The sequence below is a fragment of the Vigna radiata genome, unplaced genomic scaffold, assembly GCF_000741045.1.
Source record: "Vigna radiata var. radiata cultivar VC1973A unplaced genomic scaffold, Vradiata_ver6 scaffold_264, whole genome shotgun sequence".
NCBI lineage: Eukaryota > Viridiplantae > Streptophyta > Magnoliopsida > Fabales > Fabaceae > Vigna > Vigna radiata.
This window is the reverse complement of record NW_014543984.1, coordinates 19914-42901: the sequence shown is the minus strand read 5'-3', so window position 1 is coordinate 42901 and position 22988 is coordinate 19914. Positions and strand designations below refer to the sequence as shown.

The following is a 22988-nucleotide window of genomic DNA, read 5'->3' as shown; positions in this document are numbered from 1 at the left end:
TTTTACAAGTCACTACCCTTGAAGTTGATATATGGACTCATAACTCTATTTATCTCCATAGCATGTATGATGGTAGCATTTGGCAGTGCCTTTTTATAGCATACAACTACGGTTCAAGGGTTATACCAAATTCAATTGCAGTACTTGTTTGTCCACCCTTGCTTTTGTATATAGCTCTGCAATTTTCTTTATGGTCAGATATCATATATTCAAGCTTCTAGTGTAGGACTCTATTTCGAACAACCAAACGAATGATCTATACTATTAAAGATATATAATAAATTCTTTGGTCCATATGTATATTAATTTTAATGTGATTGTTTTATCATTATGAAGAGACTGTATTAAACCACTTGTGTAGAAAGGGCTTTAGACGTTAGTTATTTTGGGCTTTTAACGTCACAACCAGAACCGACGTGTATACATGTGACGTTAATGGGACGTCGGTTTTTTGCAGGGGCGACGTCGATCTAGACGTCTGTTTAGTAAGAAGCCCGACGTCTACAAAGACATCCGACAATGCGCTATCCAACGTCTAATCTTAGCTTAGACATCGGTCTGTAACACTTGGGACATCTATAAAGCCGTCAAACATTGCATTACCCAACGTCTTTGGGACATCATAGACGTCAGTTTGTACATAAACCGACGTTTATGAAGTGATCGTTGTGTTTTGGTGCGGTTTTTGTTGTGTCTAGGAGTAGCATAGTAGCACCTCATTCCTTTGGACTTCTCATGGTATTTCAACCCAAAGACAAACTTGGATCGTTGCCTAGGTCCATTCCGACCGCCACTAAAAAAGAATACGGTGAGAATACACAGTAAACATTTTCGTTGACGGTCGGAATAAACATAGGCAACAACCCAAATTCGTCCTTGGATTGAAATGCCGTGAGAAATCCAAAAAAAACGCAAGTTTTCCTTACGAGGAAACTAGCAAGGGGAGAAGGTGCACTAAAAAAACCGCACCAAAACACAACGAAAACTCATTTTAATCGGTTCAAATGAGTGATAATACATCAAAGATTACTTTAATCGGAGTAAAAACAACTTTGAATAGTTAAAAGGAGTGGAAACTTACTTGGAAAATGCAGAGCAGCGAAGAGAAAACGTAAGACGATCAAACTGTTGGTTCGTAAATCGCTGGTTCGCAATGTTACTTAACAAGAAATTAGACGTCTATTGTACAAAGAACCGACATCTAAAATAGAAAATACGTCGGACGCGTGACTAATATGACGTCGATTCAATTTAAATATTAATATTTCTGTACTATATAGACGTCGACTTTGAGGCATTAGACATTTCGTGGACGGAAACAAATGACTTTTCACATACCTGGTAGGATTATAGACGGTACCTAAGGCAAGTGACGTCTATATGTCTGACAGGTTGGTGAGTAGCATTAATGTCCGCCATATAGACGTCGGTGCCCCGTCAATGTGGCGGGATCCGACGTTTATAAGGCTGAAAAGAGTGACTATTCAACTGCTTGGCAGACTTATAGGCGTTAGCTAGCAGTAGCCCGACGTCTATATGTCTGACAGGTTGATGAGCAACATTAATTTCTGCCATATAGACGTCGGGGCCCCTAAGGAACCGACGTCTATAACGTTGAAGGAAATGACTTTTCACCTAACCGTCAGAAATATAGACGTCAGCTTGGAAGGGCTGACGTCGAAAATGATATAGACGTCGACCTAATGGACGCCTATATTTTCAACTTATTTACGAAAATACCATCGGTCATCAATATACGTCGGACTTACCTATAACCGACATCTATAGGATGACGTTAATTAGCGTTTTTGTACTAGTGAACTTTTGGGTTGAAATAAGACAGAATGTGCCTCTTAAAAAAAATAAAAATAATATTATATTTTTTTATATATATGTTTTTTTGTCCATTAAAAGAATTATATTATGGGAGATCATCGAGATGTCCAAATTATACATAAACACCACTTCTTCCTATACACAAATTATAGAAATTGTGTGGTTATAGTATATCTATCAGGATATAAATACTTAATAATCACCGCTTTCCATGACTGAGCTTTAACATCATCTTGGCAAAAATTTACTGACAAACGTAGTCGCTTGCATCTGCCTCCGAAGCAAGCAATACCTAAAGAGAACGAATACTTCTTAAACAACTCTTTCTGATGTATTATTTCTTCTTAATCTGTTCAGAATTTTCCAGACCTTCCTTTTTGTTCACTTAGAACACCATAATTTTGGTATCACTTATGATATAGTTGTTAATATTCTTCCAATTCTTAGTTACTAAGTATAAACGGTCCCTCACATCCTTTTCCACCCACCCGATATGTTATTTTGTGAGTCAATGATTTTCTAATATTCTCCGTATTCATCATATAGTACATTTGTCTGAGGGCCTATATCAACCTCTTCACAACTCTAATATGCGTAAACTAATTATAAATTATTGACATTATTTTTTCAAAACATATATTTGAATGAAAAATGATACATGAACAACAGTATTGGACAACATTTAGACACGAGACACGTGTCTAAATGTGAGTGGTCCATGTGGAAATTAATTTTAAAAAGAATAATGACGTGGAAACAAATTTGGGGACAAAGTTTTGAATTTGAGTTTGGTTCATTTTGGGGGTTGATTTTCACAATTCAAATTTTGAATTTGAGACTTGGTTAGAGAGAGAACCGAAGTTCAGAGAACTGGAACCCTTTTGCTTCCTCCCAACCACTAAACCTGCGAGAGGAGTTCCCTCCCATCCACCCATTGTCGTCGGAGTGTCGTTGTTTACGTCTCTACCCACCCACCGTTCCATTTTCGTGCCTCTTCTCTGGAGCTTCGCGGTAAGTTGTCTGTCGGAGTGCTGCCGTGGACGTCTACCCACCCACGGATATTCCTCCCTCCCAGCCACAGAGAAGCGTTGGTGTTGGTCGGACTGTCGTCGTTGTAGGCACCAAACTTTAGACGTTTTGGAAACAACGTACTTGGATACCGTCATCGGAGGTGTTTTGTGAAGGTTGTCTTCGTTGTTTTGGGTAACTCATTTTTTTGTGTTTGGTTAATTTGTTTATTTAAATTTGCTTGGGCATTTATGGGTTTCTGTGTTATTTGGGTGTTTTTGGTGGTATGGTTTAATGTGGCATGAATTTGTCTAGAACATATATTGGTTGATGTGGTTTTTGTGAGGAAAGTTTGAATTTTTTTGGTTTGTAAGAGTGAACTAGATGATTGACCGCATAAATACCTTGTAAGTCTGAGTTTAGAAAGAATAAAAGGCTTGTATGCAAATCTGTTATATGTGTTTTATCTAAACTCTTTCGATGATGTTTTGAAATTGGTAAAATTCTGGTTCCTTATTGATAAATGATAAGTTTGAGATTCAAATCTCTTCTAAATGCCATAAGACCGTGAGTAAATGATAAGCATAGGGTCTTACACCATTTGATATTGCATAACTTTAGAAATGTTTGGTCATATGGCCCATGGTATTATTGGTCTAGTTAATACAACTTGGCTTACAATGTTTGACCATACTTTCGGTGGAAATTTTCTCAAGCTACTGTCCAACTCGTTATTTCAATTTAAAATTTCCTTGAGTCTAGAAATTTTGTGCATACTTACGAAAATTTGAAAAATTAACCATAATTAGCTCACTGCTTCAAAATTTATGAATTTATAGTCATTAGAGAGATCTTTGAGTCTACTATCCAAACCAAAAAGAATTAATTCATTTGAAGTTATGTGGAGAGAGTTATAAGCAAATCAATCAGTAAAGTCATAACTGAACATACAAAAAAACGTGATTAAAATTTTGTTCTTAAAATTTTTACTGCAGCTAACTCTATGATCTAAAAATTACGAGTCTAGGGCAATGCTTGTTGGTGTTGATAAATTCGGTAACAAGTATTATGAGAAGCTTGGAGACAAATAGTATGATAAGTTTGTTTTTCATTCTACACGTATGTGAGGTTTGTCCAGCAAATTAGACATGACTAAAACCAACAAATATAACCTATCCAAATGGAAATGGAAGTCTAGCATTAACATCAATCAAGCATTCCAATTATTGCACATGAATATCTCATTATTGATATATTTATCAGGAATTTGATAATATGAAATGTTTTGGCTTTTCAAATGCTTCTGATAGGCCTCTTATAACTTATAAGAGGAGAACTAGAAATTAGATTCTGAATTAGGAATGAATTGTTCTAGGGTTAACGGTTTTTATTCAGTTGTAACAATTCTTTTCATGGGCAAGCCTACCTCTAAGTGGTTATTGATCAGGAAAAAAAAAAGGATAGGGGAAAAGCGAGAGAGGAGGGAAGATAGAAGATGGTTAGGCAGGGAGAGGCGAAGCTCTCAACAAATCTTGAAATGGGACCTTTATACTCATTTAATGTGGTTTCTAATCTTCCATTTCTTTTTTTATCTCTATTAATTTTTACTGTTATCGCTTGCATTTTTGGATTATTATGGCAAAATTATTGTGGCAAAAGTCACTTCTTTCTATGCATACTGGTTATATTGACTGACTATTATACCTCATAGATATGGGTTATAAAAATTAGTGTAAGATTGATTTTGTTGTATTGCATATGTGACGAACTTAGCTTCAAGCATTAGATGTTTTCTTATAAATTCAAAATTCCACAGTTTTGGATATTGGTTATTTAGGGGAACAACTGTGCAGGATGATATTTCATTTACTTATCCTTACGAATCTGAAACTGATTGTCTTGTATACTCCTCTATATGCCTTTGCGAAATATATAAGCCTTTAAAAGTTGTTTTGACAATGTAATATATCTACATATAAGAATAGAAACATATATAATATAAAAACATATAAACGTTGTTCTTTAATGAACATTATATTGACATTGTCTTCTAATTGGATAATTTCAAGAAAAACGTTGTTTTAATTGGATAATCCCAAAATAAATGTGACAACTAAATATTTTAAATTAAATTTCAAATTATTAAAAACGGTCAAAGATTTCTTTCTTTCTATATTAGCATTGAACGGTCAAGGTTGTAGAGCTATTTACTCATTTTTCTACTTCTATAGCATTTTTATAGTTTGTTCTATGTTCCTTTATTTATATACAATAAGTTTTAGATAACATTATTTTATACTCTCTCTTTTTATCTTACTTCACTGTTTATGCAGAAGGACAAGCATGAGAAGTTGATACCAATTTGGAACAATTTGTTAGTCAATGGATTTTGGATGTCGACACTATGCGAAGGAATCAATGCTGCAAGATTTAGGCATTTTGTAGATATTTTGGAGAATAGTGATTTTTGCAAAGTTAATTATTGTTTGTTCAGAACTTTTTCAATATGTATTGTTGCTGACTGAACATATATTTTCTTACGAATGTTGAAATAATTGTTATATTTATTGTTAATGAAATTTGAAGATCAGAACGATCAATATTTTAAATGTTTGCACTGTAGTCCGCACTAAAAAATGAATGTCATATTCATAGTTGACCCTCCTGTGCAAAAATCTTACCTGAAGTACCCACTTATTCAGCCTTTGGTACCACATTTGTTCCTGCACCACGGGTTTTAGTAAATTTGTTTTTTTTTACCACGTATTTGTTGATAAATTGTATAAAAATTGGTTCCAAATTACTTCTAAGTAGAAAAAATGAAAAATAAATTAGGCAATCCAAAATAAATGTGATGTTCATAGTTGACCTTCCTGTACAAAAATCTCACCTGAAGTACCCACTTATTTAGCCTTTGGTACCAGATCTATTCCTGTACCATGAGTTTTAGTAAATATGGTTCTTTTACCACGTATTTGTTCATAAATTGTTTAAAAATTGGTTACAAATTACTTCTAAGTGAAGAAAATGATGACAAATAAATTAGGCACTCAAAAATGAATGTCATATTCATAGTTGACCTTCCTGTGCAAAAACCTCACCTAAAGTACCCACTTATTTAGCCTTTGGTATCAGTTTTGTTCTTGCACCATGGATTATAGTAAATATGGTTCTTTTACCACACATTTGTTCATAAATTGTATAAAAATGGGTTCCAAATTACTTCTTACTAAAAAAATGATGAAAAATATATTAGGCAAACAAAAATGAATGTGATGTTCATAGTTGACCTTCCTGTACAAAAACCTCACCTAAAGTACCCACTTATTTAGCCTTTGATACCAGTTATGTTCCTGCACAATGGATTTTAGTAAATATGGTTCTTTTACCACGAATTTGTTCATAAATTGTATAAAAATTGGTTCCAAATTACTTCTAAGTGAAAAAAAAATGATGACAAATAAATTAGGCACTAAAAAATGAATGTTATATTCATAGTTGACCTTCTTGTGCAAAAATTTCACCTGAAGTATCCACTTATTTAGTCTTTGGTACCAGTTTTGTTCCTACACCATGAGTTATAGTAAATATGGTTCTTTTACCACGTATTTGTTCATAAATTGTATAGAAATTGGTTCCAAATTACTTTTAATTGAAAAAAAAATGATGAAAAATATATTAGGCACACAAAAATGAATGTGATGTTCATAGTTGACTTTTTAATGTTTATAAAATACAAAAAATTCCTATTTTATAACTATTTTACCTTTTTAATGTTTATAAAATAACTTTAAATATGTTATCGTTATTCATACAAAAATGTATATAAAATAAAAGCTTTTTTATTATAAAATAATGATATTTGAACACATTCCATTCATTTCACATAAAAATAAAATAATTATAAAAAATATATTAGCATGAGCAAAATATATTATTAACAATTTCCATAGAATCCTTTCAATACCTCATTTCATTTTACAATAGAAATAAACTTAGATTCTGAAAGACAAATAGAGTACTGAATGAAAGTTAAACATTACATTTTACTTTACTTATAATGAATGTTTTTCATCAAATACATTCAATCAATCACCTTCATAAACAAAGCTAAATTGCTACGCTTAATGATTATTTTCTTTTCTTTTATCTACCCCTCTTAATATGCTAAAACTTATTGAACTTAATAAATGAGAGAATACAAAGGTTTCTATTTCAATAAATAATTGGTGAAATTTTATTTAAGATTTTCACCATCTTAAAAAACTGGCTTCAAAATCTTAAACTTTGACTAGTGAATAAAGCTCAAATGGTATTCACTGTTCTGAAACCACCAGCTTCTTCAGCTCCTTTTTATTTACCTGAAATTTAATAGGGAAACAATTAACTAGTTTTCCATCTCAGAAGGCATGTCAAGGTGAAAAAATGGAAATTTTGTCCATAAGAACAAAATAGAAGCAAAAGGAAATTACCTTCCCCATGGCATTGGGAGGGAGATTTTCCCACAGAATTAGTTTAGTTGGAATTTGAAAAAAATAATAAACAAATTATCAAAAAGTAAAGTAATTAGCAGCAGAGAAAACACCAAGAAAAAACGGATGGTGCATTTTAATTGTTTGGTTAGTATAAGAAATAGTCAAGAAATAAATAAAGTGCATTTCAATTTTTAGAATAATTTGCCATCATATGATACATAGGTCATGATCTTCTCTTTTGACCTTTAGAATTCGTCTAAGATAGCTGGATGCTACAAAAAATGTTCTGATTGTGAATATCCATATATTCAACACTTCCATGGAGGAAAAAAAAAGATACATGGGGTTGATAACACCTAACAACCCATAATGAGGAAATGGTAGCAACTTGCCTCTATGATAACTGATTCAATTTCCAATGCAGATAGCTTATAGCTACCAACCTTGATTATATCAGATTAGTACCCGTTAGAAACACGTAGAGAATGTACGCAACGTTATTTTTAGTTTTATTTCCATCACAAGCTTTTACTACTCTAATGTTCCGTTCCAGCACAAAAGAATTTTCCATTACCTGCCCAAAAACGCCAAGGTCAGTCATAATCCAATCACTTTCTACCGCCAACATCTATTCTATAAACACACACTTTATTACAGTTACAGGATAGCAAACAATCCAATGCTACATGAAACAACATAACTATGTCTAATATCATCATACTTGGCAGATTAGTTTTGATGCATTGCATCTCTATTAAATCATTATGGACATTGTCGATAATAAATCCAGTATGACCACTGCATTACTTTTCTATATCTTATATCATATACAAGAAACCTTCATAATCCAATAAATCATGTTTGTATTCATGATTAATTACCAATTATGTTTTCAGGCAAAATATCTAGAAGAAATATTTATCAATAACATATTATACCAATAGCAACCTGTAACCTTCAAATAGAGAGTATCAACATAGAAAAAAAATGCTTTCATAGCAATATGCAAATTATTATCATAAACATTTTCACCAAAAACGTTCAACTCTTACTAAGTTTTTAGAACAAATCAGTACCTGCTTGTACCTCTCTTTTTTCCTCTCGGTCTGCACAATAAAATCTTTAGTAAGAGATTAGAGGGTAAATATACATAATAAACTCTAAAGCTAAAAAGTCAAATGGACAACAAGAAATGAGACACACAAAAGTGACGCTATAAACTACCGGCGGTACTCCGGCGGACTGCAAATTCTGATAACGGAAAGCGACGTTTCTGAGAAGAGGCACGAAAATGGTTGGGTAGGAGGAAGACGCACGAATGCTGATACAATTGCGGAACGGCGAAAACGCGTCTTTTTCGGTTGTCGTTACAATCAAAGCTTTGAACAACGCCGGTCATCAGAACAGACAATACTTCCTCAGGTGGCACTCCGGTGGACAAAGAAAATGGGTGGGTGGGAGGAAGACGGGACTCTCTCTAAATTTCGTACTCTCTCTCTATCAGCTTCGGTTCTCTCTCTAACCAAGTCTCAAATTCAAAATCTGAATTGTGAAAATGAACCCTAAAATGAACCAAACCTCAGATTCAAAACTTTGTCCCCAAATTTGTTTCCACGTCATTATTCTTTTTAAAAATTGATTTCCACGTGGACCATTCACATTTAAACACGTGTCCCGTGTCTAAATGTTGTCCAAAACTGTTGTTCATATATCATTTTCCTATTTGAATTGTATTTTCTGTTTTGGATTTTATTTTCACGTCCCATGACCAAGACTTTCTCTTATACATTATGCATAAAAAAAAAGTTTTTTTAACAATTATTTTAATAACTATTTGACAATATTTACGTGAAAGTTTATAATTGATCCGTTTTAAATATTTTTTAAACATAAATTCAAATAGACCAATAAAATAATGACACGTGTGTAATAAAAAAATTGTCAAAATATCAACATCTTTATATATATATATATATATATATATATATATATATATATATATATATATATATATATATATATATTCGTCTAGAAGCAACTTGGAGTTGAGTCATCCCTTACCTGGAAAGTGCAGATGCCAAAGGCATGGAGTAACAGTGAGCAACAAATAGAAAAGGAATATTCCAGTATACTTCTTCAATTGCCATAGAGCTACCTCTCTTTCTACTATATAAACAGTCTCCTTCATTAACATCACACCGCGGCACCATCATCTTCTTCTTCTTCTTCAGGCTTCTTATTTCTCATCATCATCTTCTTCTTCAGGTTTCTATTTCTGCGTTACTCCTCCTCCTCTTAATTCTGCTGTTTACTTTTAACCTCCGCTCTCAACTTCTGTAGCATTGTGGTTAGATGATGCATACTAGTATTTTACACAGTAAATATAGTGTTATGTTCTACTCTTATACTTAAGATTTATATATAGAGGTTGTTTGAGTATCTATGATATTTTCCTTTTAATTAAATTTTTTTCATTTTAATTCATGTTCTTTTATGTTTAAACTACAAAAATACTTCTTCTCAAGGATAGATATTTTAGTTTAAAAATATTGTTTTTTATATGAAATGTAAATGATTAAGTCATACTTAAAAGAATGCCTTGATAAGAGATTTTGCTTTCAAATATAGATTTGATTATTTTTTATTATTTTCATGTTGAAATTATGTAACATAGTTTTAATATATATTTTTATATTTAGAAGTCAAAAAGTATACTTTTTTTTAAACGTAACTTTAGTGTACATTTAAAATACTATTAATTACTCATTTATATGAGTTTCAAATCAATAAGTACGGTGACTTGAGAAGGAAAATATCCAATCAAAAGTTCAACTTTAAGATGAGTTATGATTAGGTTGAAATTTCAGTCACACGTTAGAAACGAAGAGTTGTGGTACAATAATTGGCCAAAGGCTGATAAAGCAAATTTTGAATAGTTGTCAGATATGACCATTCATTTATTGTACTCATTTCTTATCTTCTTTTTAGGTCAATTTCACAGTTCTCATATTTTCATTTTTTTTAAAATAAAAGTTTTTTCTTTTCTCTCCCTTGTAAAATTCAGTTTCTCATCTTATTAGGCGTTCAAGTTTTATTTGGCAAATTCTTACGGAAAAAAATATTTTAATACAAAATACACGTATTATTTTTATTATTTTATTATTTTGTTAATGTATTTTAGACTAATTAAAAAATTGACACATACATTATGTCGAAAACTTTATGTTAAAATATCATTGGCCGTTATTGTTCACAGGACATTTCTCCTGTTGGCAGGAATTGTCTGAAACGACATTAATATATGGAAAAAGTTTTTTTAATTTTTTTTATATCATATATGTCATAGTTTGTAATTGATATATTTTAAATATTTTAAAAAAAATAAATTCAAACATATTAATAGAATAATAATATATTTTTTATTGTAAAAAAATTGTTAAAATATCAAATTCCTTGATATATTAACTTTTTACCGACGTAGTCAATTCAACTTTCATCACGTTTTTTTAACCTACAAAGATAAAGATAGTGATACAGAACATTTTGTCATCTGTTCTTTTTCTTCTCCATGCGTTGTCTGTATATTTCTAAACGTGTACAATTACTTATAGTTTACTCAACAATGATGTGACATAAAAAGTTTAAAAAGAATTACAAAAGTTTATATAAGTTTTTATTTTTCCATCACATACTTATATACATTTTGCTATCCAACCATTACTATTCCGTAAATTCACTACTAAAATTTCCGTATATTTTACTAACATTTTTTAAGTTGTATGTTTTTTTTAATGCTTAGCAATATATGCATTAAAATAATTTAAAAAATAAAATAATTGATCATTCAACGATTATCATTTTAACCTTTTTTTTTCATAATATATATATATATATATATATATATATATATATATATATTATTACATATTTAATAAATTGATAAAATAATGTGGAAATGATATCAGCCTACAAAAACAATTTAAATAAAAATTAATAAAATAATACACTATATAATGAAATTTGTATTTATTCTACGTCTGTCTACTTCCTTTTCTTTTTTTCTTTATTTATACTAAGAATGTATATGCTTGTGTTGGGAATACAGTCTCTCAATATAGAAAAATCATTCTGGGCAATATCTAATACAGGAAAATGGCGGACTCTTCAACTCCAACATCAGAGTCCAACCATACCATAATATCCAATGCAGATCCTTTGAATGCTCCTGACCTTTTCTTTTTACAAGAAGAAAATGGTAAAAATTATCTTTCAAAAATAACTTTCCTAGTTCATCTTGGATAAAACTATTTTGGATTAACTATGTTTTTAGTTTTTTGAATTTAAATGTGAAATTAATTTTTTTTTTTCAAATTTCCATACATTTTTATTATCAAACTTAAAAAATGAATGGACGTAGAACTTTTAACCTAATAACACTAATTTTATTTGAGTTACTAAATAGGGTTATAAAATAACATCTGAATTTGAATGTGTCAAAACCTTAAACACATATAACATTGGTCAAATATCAAAGCAAGAGAGAACACATGAAAGATCTCTTTGTTTAGAATTGCTTACTTGTATTATGCAATCCTCTTTTATTAAATAGGCAATACATAATACTTTTATATTAATATTAGATATTGCAAGAGATATGCAACAAAGAGAGAGATTATAGGAGATTTTCTATTTATAGAAAGTAATGGCTAATAAATCCTAGTAGTATAATGTTGTCCAGACAAGACTTTGATAAATATATCAGTAACTTGAATATTAGTGGTAGGTAGAGAGATGACAGTGTTGATCAAGGCTTATCGAATATAATGATAATCTACTTCAATATATATTTTGTACATTTATGAAACATTAGATTTGTAGTAATCTGAATAGCATTCGTATTATCCGCGAATAGGTGTAGATATATATCCAAGAAAAGACCCAAATTTATAGATGTTTACTCCAATCCCAAGATACCCACAAGAAACAACATTAGAATCCAAGAAAAGTGTATGGTTTAGAAACCAAACTCTGATACCATATCAAAATATCAAGGAAAGAGAGAGCATATGAAAAATATCTTTGCTTAGAATTGCTTGCTTGTATTATGAAACTGTCTTTTCTTAAATAGGGGAGCATAGAATATTTTTACATTAATATTGGTGATGACGAGATATGAAAATGGATCATAGATTTCCTATTTACAGAAAATAATTGTTGATAAATCCTAATATCAATCTATAAAAGGTAAAAATAATCTAATAAAGACAAAAAAATATATGTTAACAAACACGTCAACAAAATTGAATAAAATTGAGTTTGAAAAACTATATTCATTTATTTTTTAAGTTTAAAAATCAAAATGTATGAATTCTAATTTCATATATAAATTGTAGAACTAAAAATATATTTAATCCAATTATTTTTTTATGTTGTAATGTGACAAACCAAAATATATTATATATTTTTTTGAGTTTGTGATTTTTTTTTTATTCGTAACACACATATAAGGAAGGCAATTGCATATTATCTATGTTTCAGAGGAAAGAATGCACCCATTTTTTAAATTATGCGCGCCCCTTTACAAATATGGTATGAAAGGTGATTGGGCAGCAGCTAAACGGATCTTAGAAAACAATGAGAATGAGAGACTGAAACGTGCTGCAATAACAAAAGGTTGGAGTACACTGCTCCATGTTGCTGCAGGTGCTAACCATTCTCACTTTGTGAAAGAGCTGCTAGGCATGCTCCAAAATGAGGACGTTTCATTGCAAGATATCAAGGGCAACACTGCTTTCTGCTTTGCTGTATCATCTGGAAACATGAGTATTGCTAAGTTATTGCTAGGTAGAAATCAATACTTGCTAAAAATCAGAGGTGGCGGTGGACACCTACCTATCCAGTTTGCTGTCATGCAAGGAAAATGTGAAATGACATGGTTTCTGTATGGCGAAATCAACGGAGACGAATTCGAAGAACCTGATAGGAAATCCTTGTTTTTCTCTAGTATTAAAACCGGCAACCATAGTAAGCATTATTTATTTTTAAGTCACTGTACTGTTGATGTTCTTTATTAATTCTTTAAAATTTAAGACAACATAAGCAATGTGCTAAGTAATAGATAGTTAAGAATTAATTTTCAAGATTTATTTGAGCGTACAATAACTCAATATACATTCACTATTAAAGTCTGTTAAAATTTATGAAATTAGGAAGATATTATTACTTTGAAATTAATTAATCTTACAAATAACTCCATATTTTTTTAATCAATTTTACTAAGATATTTTAAGAATATGTTTCAGGACATAGTGATTAAATACTTATTCATATACTTTCTAGGGTTTGCTTTAGTAGTGGCCAAACGCTGGCCAGACCTAGCTTGGGCACGTGATCAGAATAATGACACAGCTCTGCATATCTTGGCTTTCAATCAAGTCCCCTTACATTCTTGTTCTCATTGTCCTGATATTGCAGATCCCATAAGGATCAACCCCGGTAAATTCTTACATTCACCAATAAGTGGCTTTGAATTTTACATCTTTAGTTTAGTAACAGATTTTTTATCTTTCAGGAATGAAAAAACATGTGACTTTCCAATTGGTTAAACATCTCTGGGAAAATATTCTTCTCAAAAAAAGGATCTCGGAAGTAATTCCAATCATAAGTGAACCTTTCCAGGCATTATTTGATGCAGCAGAAATTGGTAACTTTGGATTCATATCAGAGCTTATTAGTGCTCACCCTAGTTTGATATGGGAAGTTGACAACAAAAATCATAGTATAGTTCACACGGCAGTTTCACATCGCCATGCTAACATCTTCAATCTAATACACGAGATAGAGTCCCAAAAGGATCTCATAGTAGCATGCATGGTCAATCTAAGCAATCCTTCATCTTCTGAACCTGTAAAAAATAACACTTTATTGCATTTGGCTGCAAAGGTAGCTTCCCCACATCAACTTGAATTAGTTTCTGGAGCCGCACTTCAAATGTGCCTTGAGATAATATGGTTTGAGGTAACCAATTAGCTTTGCATACATTACTTTTTCAAATGGAACTATTCTCTTTACGTGTTTTACTCCAATACCAACACATTTCAATCCTATGTGTTATAAAATTCATTTATCATTTGAATTCAATTCATCACCATCTTCTATACTTACTCTTCAACGTATATGTGACAGGAGGTGAAGAAGATAATGCCTCCACATCTCATAATAGTGAAAAATTCTGATGGCATAACTGCTCGAGATTTATTCACAAAAGAGCATGAAAAATTGCGAAAAAAAGGAGAAGAGTGGATGAAACGTACTTCTGAGTTTTGCATGCTTATCTCAACTGTTATTGCTACAGCAGTGTTTTCTGCTGCCATTAACATACCAGGTGGTATTAATGATGGAACAAAAAAACCAAATTATTTGAACCAAACATCATTTTTGGTATTTGCAATATCAGATGGAGCTGCTTTCATCTCCTCTTCAACTGCAATATTAATATTCTTGTCTATTCTCATGTCACGTTATGCTGAGTATGACTTTTACAAGTCATTACCCTTGAAGTTGATATCTGGACTCATAACTCTATTCATCTCGATAGCATGTATGATGGTAGCATTTGCCAGTTCCTTCTTCATAACATACAACTACGGTTCGAGGGTTATACCAGATTTAATTGGAGTACTCGTTTTTCCACCCTTGTTTTTGTATATTGGTCTGCAACTTTCTTTATGGTGCGATATCATATATTCAACTTTCTATTGTAGGACTCTATTTCGATCAACCAAACCAATGATCTATACTATTAAAGATGTGTAATAAACTCTTTGCTCGATATGTATATTAATTTTAAGGTGATTATTGGGAGACTTTTGTGTTGAAATGAGACAGAATGTGTCTGTTAAAAAAAACCAAAAGAATATTATATATATATATATATATATATATATATATATATATATATATATATATATATATATATATAAAGAATTATATTACGGAAGATCGATGTAAAAATTATATATAAACATAACCTTAGTTAATTTAATATTATCTTTTATTTATATATTAAACTTAGCTCACATTTTTTTATTATAAATATGATATTTAATATATAAAAAATTAATTTCATACATGATTCTTATTATATTCAACTCATTATTTCTTATATACAAATTAATTTATATTTCTTCTATTATAAATATAATATTCTATATATTTAAAATAAAAAAGTTAATTTCATATAATATAAGGATAAAATGGTCTTAAAAATATAAAGTTTTGTATTTTTCCAAAAAAAAGAAAATAAAAAGTAAGAATAGTATTAAATGAATATAAAAATATAAATGTGTCAAAGAATCTTTATCGTTGTTAAATATGTTATATTTTGAATCAATCATCTTGTAATATTCTCCGCATTCATAGTGTATTTGTCTGATTGCCTATACTAAGATAAAAGATAAAGATGGTGAGTGTAGTTTAATTCGTAAAAAAAAAAAAAAAAGAGTGTGTGTGTGTAATCTAGAGTAAAAAATAATCTAATAAAAACTAATGAAGATATCATAAACTACATTAACATCCCCCTCAACCAATACAATAAACCCAAAATCTTAAAACCGATGGTGGTGTTGAGACAAGGCTTTCGTGTAAATATATCAACAACTTCAAAATCAATTGAAATGTAAGGTAAAAAGATGAGAGTGTTGGTCAAGACTTTCCGAATATAATGAAAATCTACTTTAATATGCTTTGTATGTTCAGGAAACAATATGTTCAGGAAACAATAGATTTGCATCAATCTGAATAAAACTCGTATTATCGACATAAACAGGTGTATATGTAGGATTATAAGAATTTTCCTATTTACAGATATTAATAGTTGATAAATCCTAACAATAATTTATAAAAGGTAGAAAATAGTCTAATAAGACATAAGAAAATACCTTAACAAACATGTGATATTGTTTTAATAAAGTTGGATTTGGAGGGCTAGATCCATTTACTTTTAAAGTATGAGACCAAATAGTGTATTAAAATTTGAAATAAGAATAACTTCTAATTTCGCATGTAAGTGGAAGGATTAAAAGTATATTTAATCCATTTATTTTTTAATGTTAATATGATAGACTAAAATATTTTATACATTTTTTTGAGTTTGTGAATTATTTTTTGTATACGTAACACATACATATAAGGAAGGCAATTGCATATTATATTTGTTTCAGGGCAAGGAATGCACCCACTTTTTAAATTGGATTATGTTATTTTAACACAACTTTTTTGACACATTTTGACACACACACGTGTCAAGCTGCCATTGGTTGGATTATTTTTTTTTTCAAAAATATGGGCACCAAAACGAAAAGAGTTTGAAAATTTTTTCTTTCCAAATATACCTTTTGCCTGTTTTTGTCTCAGATTTCGTTCTCTCTCACATTTTGTTGTCTCCTGCGTCGTTCTCCCCCTGCTTCCTCTATTTGACGGTTGGTTAGTGGTTCTCCGTTCTCGGTGATTGGTGGAGATGGGAAGTCCCGAACAAAAGCTTCGTTGGAGCAAGGTAAATGCGTTGTTGGGTTTGATATGGTTTTGGGTTTGGGTTCTTGGGTTCTTGCGATGTTGCGTTCTTGTTGTCGGTTTTCGTTGATGTTGTGGTTAGGGTATTTGGTTTTTGGTTAGGGTATTCAGTTCTTGCTTCTTAGTTTTTGGGTTTTTTTGTTATTTCCTTTTGTGTTTACATTTGTTTTATTTTTGGTTGAACAGTTGACGGTTCGTTATTATTTTTCAACGATGTATGTTTGCACTTTGAACGAGTACTTGACGGATGAGCAATGGTTCGTCATTATTTCTCAGACCGAACATGGTGGAATGTCGCAGAACACACCAGATGTAATGTGCAACACCAAACCACAATTGAACACCTATGTGAGGATGGGAAGAAGAATGCGTTATAAGAGCCAAGCCTTGAGGACACCATACACAGGAATTGTAGGACCTAGAAAGAAAAATTAGTGATTATTGTATGATATTTTGAATAGGACAAGAACTTGATGTTGAATAGGACAAGAACTTGATGTTGTAATTAAACCTATATCTTGCAATATATAGTAGATGAATGTTAGGTTGCATGTATTTATGTTATTGAAGTGGTTTATATTTTGATTTGGTATACATTTTAAATTTTGAAGAATCCATTTTTTGGAAGTGATAATGTTAGTGATATAATGAATTTGAATAAATTGGTGAAGAGGATGGTGCTAAATTGTGTGTTGTAATTGTTTACTATTGTGTTGTAATTTCAATTTTTAACAACCTGTTGAACATAACGAGGCACCAATGAAAACATAAGGGACCACAACTGAAGTTCTGCCATGTCTAGTGCAAAAACCTACATTGTAATCGATTACAAGGGATTGTAAACGATTACGAGTGTCTAAATTGGATTCTGCACATCCTGTTGAACTGAAGGAGCCACCAGTGAACACGTGGGGCCCCACTGGTGAATAGCAGTGTCTTTTGACCCAAGTCCAGTTGTTTTAGTTGTAATTTTATGTTCTTTAGTGAGGAATGACTGCATCTTAATGTTTTGGGTCCCCCAAGATGGAGGTGCGGACCACCTATTGAGAGATTATAGTGTTAAGTGAAGTTTTGCCATGTCTGGTGCAAAAAACTGCATTGTAATCGATTACAAGGGGTTGTAAACGATTACACATGTCTGAATTGGATTCTGCACATCCTGTTGAACTGAAGGAGCCACCAGTGAACACGTGGGAGACCACTGGTGAATAGCAGTGTGTTTTGACCCAAGTCCAGTTGTTTTAGNTGTAATTTTATGTTCTTTAGTAAGGAATGGTTGCATCTTAATGTTTTGGGTCCCCCAAGATGGAGGTAGGGACCACCCATTGAGAGACTATAGTGTTAAGTGAAGTTTTGCCATGTTTGGTGCTAAAAACTGCATTGTAATCGATTACAAGGGGTTGTAAACGATTACGCGTGTCTGAATTGGATTCTGCACATCCTGTTGAATTGAAGGAGCCACCAGTGAACACGTGGGGGACCATTGGTGAATAGCAGTGTCTTTAGACCCAAGTCCAGTTATTTTAGTTGTAATTTTATGTTCTTTAGTGAGGAACGATTGCATCTTAATGTTTTGGGTCCCCCAAGATGGAGGTAGGGACCACCCATTGAGAGATTATAGTGTTAAGTGAAGTTTTGCCATGTCTAGTGCAAAAAATTGCATTGTAATCGATTACAAGGGGTTCTAACGATTACACGTGTCTGAATTGGATTCTGCACATCCTGTTGAACTGAAGGAGCCACCAGTGAACACGTGGGGGACCACTGGTGAATAGCAGTGTGTTTTGACCCAAGTCCAGTTGTTTTAGTTGTAATTTTATGTTCTTTAGTGAGGAATTGCTGCATCTTAATGTTTTGGGTCCCTCAAGATGGAGGTGGGGACCACCCATTGAGAGATTATAGTGTTAAGTGAAGTTTTGCCATGTCTGGTGCAAAAAAACTGCATTTTAATCGTTTACAAGGGGTTGTAATCGATTACATGTGTCTGAATTGGATTCTGCACATCCTGTGGAATTGAAGGAGCCACCAGTGAACATGTGGGGGACCACTGGTGAATAGCAGTGTGTTTTGAATGTTGTATGTGATTATCTAGTGTTTTACTGTCCATTAAGTACGACTTTATTTCACTACTTAAGATTTTGTCAAATATAATACAGGAAACATTGGTTGTTCAATGTCATGGACCATTGTACGTTGACGTTGTTCATTGGTTGTGTTCCCTTTCGGAACTCACACTCCCTCTTCATTCTGCACATAACCAAAGGAGGACACAAACATTGGTTGTTCATTGTCATGGACCACTGTATGTTGACGCCATTGCAACTACACATATTTCATACAAATAAATCAATGGCGGTGGATTAGGGTTCACAAAACACAAAAAAATAAAGACAACAAAAATAGACCAATGTTCGAGAAGCGAGACAATGAGAAAGAGAGCGACAACGCGAAAGACACCCAAACCCAAAACGAAACAAAGCCACAACACTAAACAAACCCAAAACGAGGAAAAAACTTAAGTGAAAACGCGAAAGACACCCAAACCCAAAACGAGAAAGAGAGCTTACCGATACACAATGATTGCAAAAGACCTCTTTTGGTTGCCTTTGGATGAGACGACGCGTTAGGGAGCAATGTGAGAGATGAAGCAAATGGAAAAAGGAGGAGGCGAATGGAGAGAGGAGGAGGTGACAGACCCAAGCCAAATTGAACGAAGGATAAAAATGAAACCGCGAAAATTAAATTTCATATATTTCGTTTTCCAAAATTACCCTCAAGATCATTTAAAAAAGAGTTGAGTTTCTTCACCCAAACAACCAACAGAACGAGGCCATGTGACGTGTGTCAAAAGTGTGTTAAATGAAGAGTGTCAACGAAACATTTTCCTTTTAAATTTTGCATGCGCCTTTACAAATATGGTATAAAAGGTAATTGGGAAACAGTTAAACGAATCTTAGAAGACAATGAAGACAATAAGAGACTGAAACATGCTGCAATAACAAGGGGTTTTCCTTACAAATGGCCGAAAAGTGGCCAGACCTAGCTTGGGCACGTGATGAGAATGATGACACAACTTTGTATATCTTGGCTTTCAATCAAACCCCCTTACATTCTTGTTCTCATTGTGCTGATATCAGATGGAGTTGCTTTCATCTCATCTTCAACTGTAATATTAATATTCTTGTCTATTCTCATGTCACGTTATGTTGGAGATGACTTTTACCAGTCACTGCCCTTCAAGTTCATTTATGGACTTCTAACTCTATTCATCTCCATAGCATGTATGACGGTAGCATTTGACAGTGCTTTCTTTATAACATACAACTATGGTTCGTGGATTCTACCAGATTCAATTGCAGCACTTGTTTGTCTACCATTATTTTGTATATATTTCTGCAATATTCGTTATGGTCAGATATCATATATTCAACCTTCAGTTGTAGGTCTCTGTTCGTCCAACCAAATGTATGATTTATACATGATCTATATTATTAAAGTATAACATTGTAAAAAGTGTATATATATATATATAATAAACTTTTTATTCAAGATGTTTATTCTTTTTATTGTGTTGTTTTATCATTATACAAAACCTTTGTGTTGTGGAGCACACAACTAAACGTTTTGTGTTGAAATTGAAATGAGGCAAAATGTGCCTTTTAGAATATGACTACAAGAAACATTATTATGCTGATATTTAAGCTTACTTGCTACTTGTTGATAGGTTTTGGCAACCATGCTTCTTGTTGATAAGTCTTGGTAACTTTTGTGTTCTTTGTTGAATTATTTTCCTTTTTGATAGGTTCATGGTTTGGACCCAAGTTACCACTTACTCTTTTTAGATCAAAATTAACACATATAGGTTCATACATAGGTTCATTTGATATAAATTTTTTTATAAGAGATATATTAAAGTATAATGCAAATTTTAGAAGAATATAAAAAATCTTAAGATATAAGTGCGGTAGATAATTGTCTTCTTACTTTAGTGTATGTATAATATAAATTGATTTAGAATAACTATTATATCTGTTAAAAGTGATGGAAGGATATATAAGAAGAATGTTTTAATTATATATATAAACATTTTTATGTAGTAAAGGAATCTATCTCTAAAATAATATTGTATATAATTGTCTTAATTGGCAAGGAATAATATATAAAATATTAATATTTATCGAAGAGGAAAAGAAACAATACATTGTGGGAGTAGTTTACACATCGTGCAGGAAGCGAGGTGCTGCATTTAATTGCAGTCTCCCTACGAAATGCAGTTGTAAATATACCAACAATTTAATCTTTTCTTTGAGTTTATATTCATTCCTAAGCCAAACACGTTATGATTTCTATAACTATTTCTTCAAACACTTCAAGTGTCCTTTCATCTTCCTGAAACTCATTGAAAAAATCAGTTAAAGTCGCCAACAATTTATCTTAGAACTTTTCATAGAAAACGTTTTCTTTTTATTCAAATATTACAATGAAATCTCTACACGTATAACATAATGAAACTGTGAAATGAGAACATCAGAAATTTCACTTCAATTTAAGTTATCAATACTTAAATTCAGGAATTCAAATTTTCAAAGTTCAAATACTTTGTTTCGTGTGATTATCAAAATCCAGTTCTGCAAAAGAGCCTTAATTTACTCTGAGTTACACAGGAAGTTCCTTTATGCAATGGTCTATAAATCAAATGGGGTTTCAAGAATCACATCCAAAACAAAACAGAATAGAATTTGTACTCATATTGTTCTTTAAGAATGAGTTCATCAAATCGTCGTTATACCACCAAGTAAGGGTTACACAGATGAGTTAATCATCTTCATTTTCTATTTATTCTTTAAATATTTATAGTTCTAACTTGTTGAGGAGAGTAAAACAATATTTCAATTAAATTGGAGGCATTTAGTTTCCTTATATATATATATATATATATATATATATATATATATATATATATATATATATATATATATATATATATATATATATTAGTTACTTTTATCTAAATGTTTGACACTTATGATGCAAGTGATGAGGAAGACGCACAAAAGGTTTTGGGTCAAGATGGACAATTTTCTAACGGGAATGGTGCTAGTAAAGGAGAAGGAAAAAAACCTGAATCCGGCTCGTCAGACCATCTGAAACATCCTTCAGAGACTAAAGATCCAAAGGGTCCAAGAAGCAAAGCTCGAAATTAAACAATACCAAATCACAAACAGGTAAGAATATTTCACCAAATTTTCTTATTTTGCAGCACCTGTTCCTTCGCAGTTACATCAGTTTTCTTTTTTAACTCTTTCTGCAGGTTTACTTTCAAGTGCTTATGCGGAAAGAAAATATGCAGCAACTTGAAGATTCAATGTTCTTATTTCCAACTTCGTTTAGAGTATAGTGTTTACAAACTAATGTGACCTAAGAAATAAGTCTACGTTGTTATTAGTTAGTAAGTTATGATTTGGGATTCACATGTCTTTATTTATATTTGCACAAGTTTGTATTTGTATTTGATAAAGTAGCATCTTATAATAAGATTCAAGTTAAAAATGAGATGTGGGTTGGTTGGATTTTTGTGGATATACGTTCTAAATATCTTTATATATATATAGATCATTAAGGAGCTATATATTAATAACCTGATTATCTTGCAATTCAACTTGTTATTTTAATTATTTACTGTGGTTCAGTGCCAAATTTTTAAACAAAAAGAAAAAAAAAAGAAAATCCAACAACGAAAGAGTGACATCTTTGGTAAATTTATTACTAGGAGTGGGCAAATCGAACTGAACTGTACTGCACTGCTAAAAACTGAACTGAACTATAAAACAGTTCAGACAAACTGAACTGAACTGTAAAACAGTTCAGACAAACTGAACTGAACTGTTTTTTGTTTTATCAAACTGAACTGAACTGAACTATACTGAATTGTACTAAATTACAGTACGAACTGAACTGAACTATTAACTGAATTGTAAACTACACTAACTGAACTATTAACTGTACTGTAAACTGCACTAACTGAACTAAACTATTAACTGAATTGTAAATTATACTAACTAACTATTAACTGGACTGTAAACTGCACTAACTGAACTA

The 22988-nt window shown here is 31.7% G+C and overlaps 1 protein-coding gene across 1 annotated transcript; it reads left to right on the top strand.

The window, feature by feature from the left end:
* The first annotated feature begins 9376 nt into the window (after window positions 1-9376).
* On the top strand, window positions 9377-15134 carry LOC106755167. Its single transcript, XM_014637277.2, has 6 exons — window positions 9377-9584; window positions 11468-11574; window positions 12858-13343; window positions 13659-13814; window positions 13891-14336; window positions 14505-15134. The coding sequence occupies exons 2-6, from the start codon at window positions 11472-11474 to the stop codon at window positions 15132-15134; spliced, it is 1821 nt and encodes a 606-aa protein (XP_014492763.2). The 5' UTR covers window positions 9377-9584; window positions 11468-11471.
* The last annotated feature ends 7854 nt before the right edge of the window (window positions 15135-22988 follow it).

Bases quoted from the DNA above. Each gene is read 5' to 3' on its own strand.
- LOC106755167 (XM_014637277.2), top strand. From the start codon at position 11,472: ATGGCGGACTCTTCAACTCCAACATCAGAGTCCAACCATACCATAATA. The intron at 13,815-13,890 runs GTAAATTCTTAC...TTTATCTTTCAG, and splicing joins TCCCATAAGGATCAACCCCG to GAATGAAAAAACATGTGACT. The intron at 14,337-14,504 runs GTAACCAATTAG...TATATGTGACAG, and splicing joins TTGAGATAATATGGTTTGAG to GAGGTGAAGAAGATAATGCC.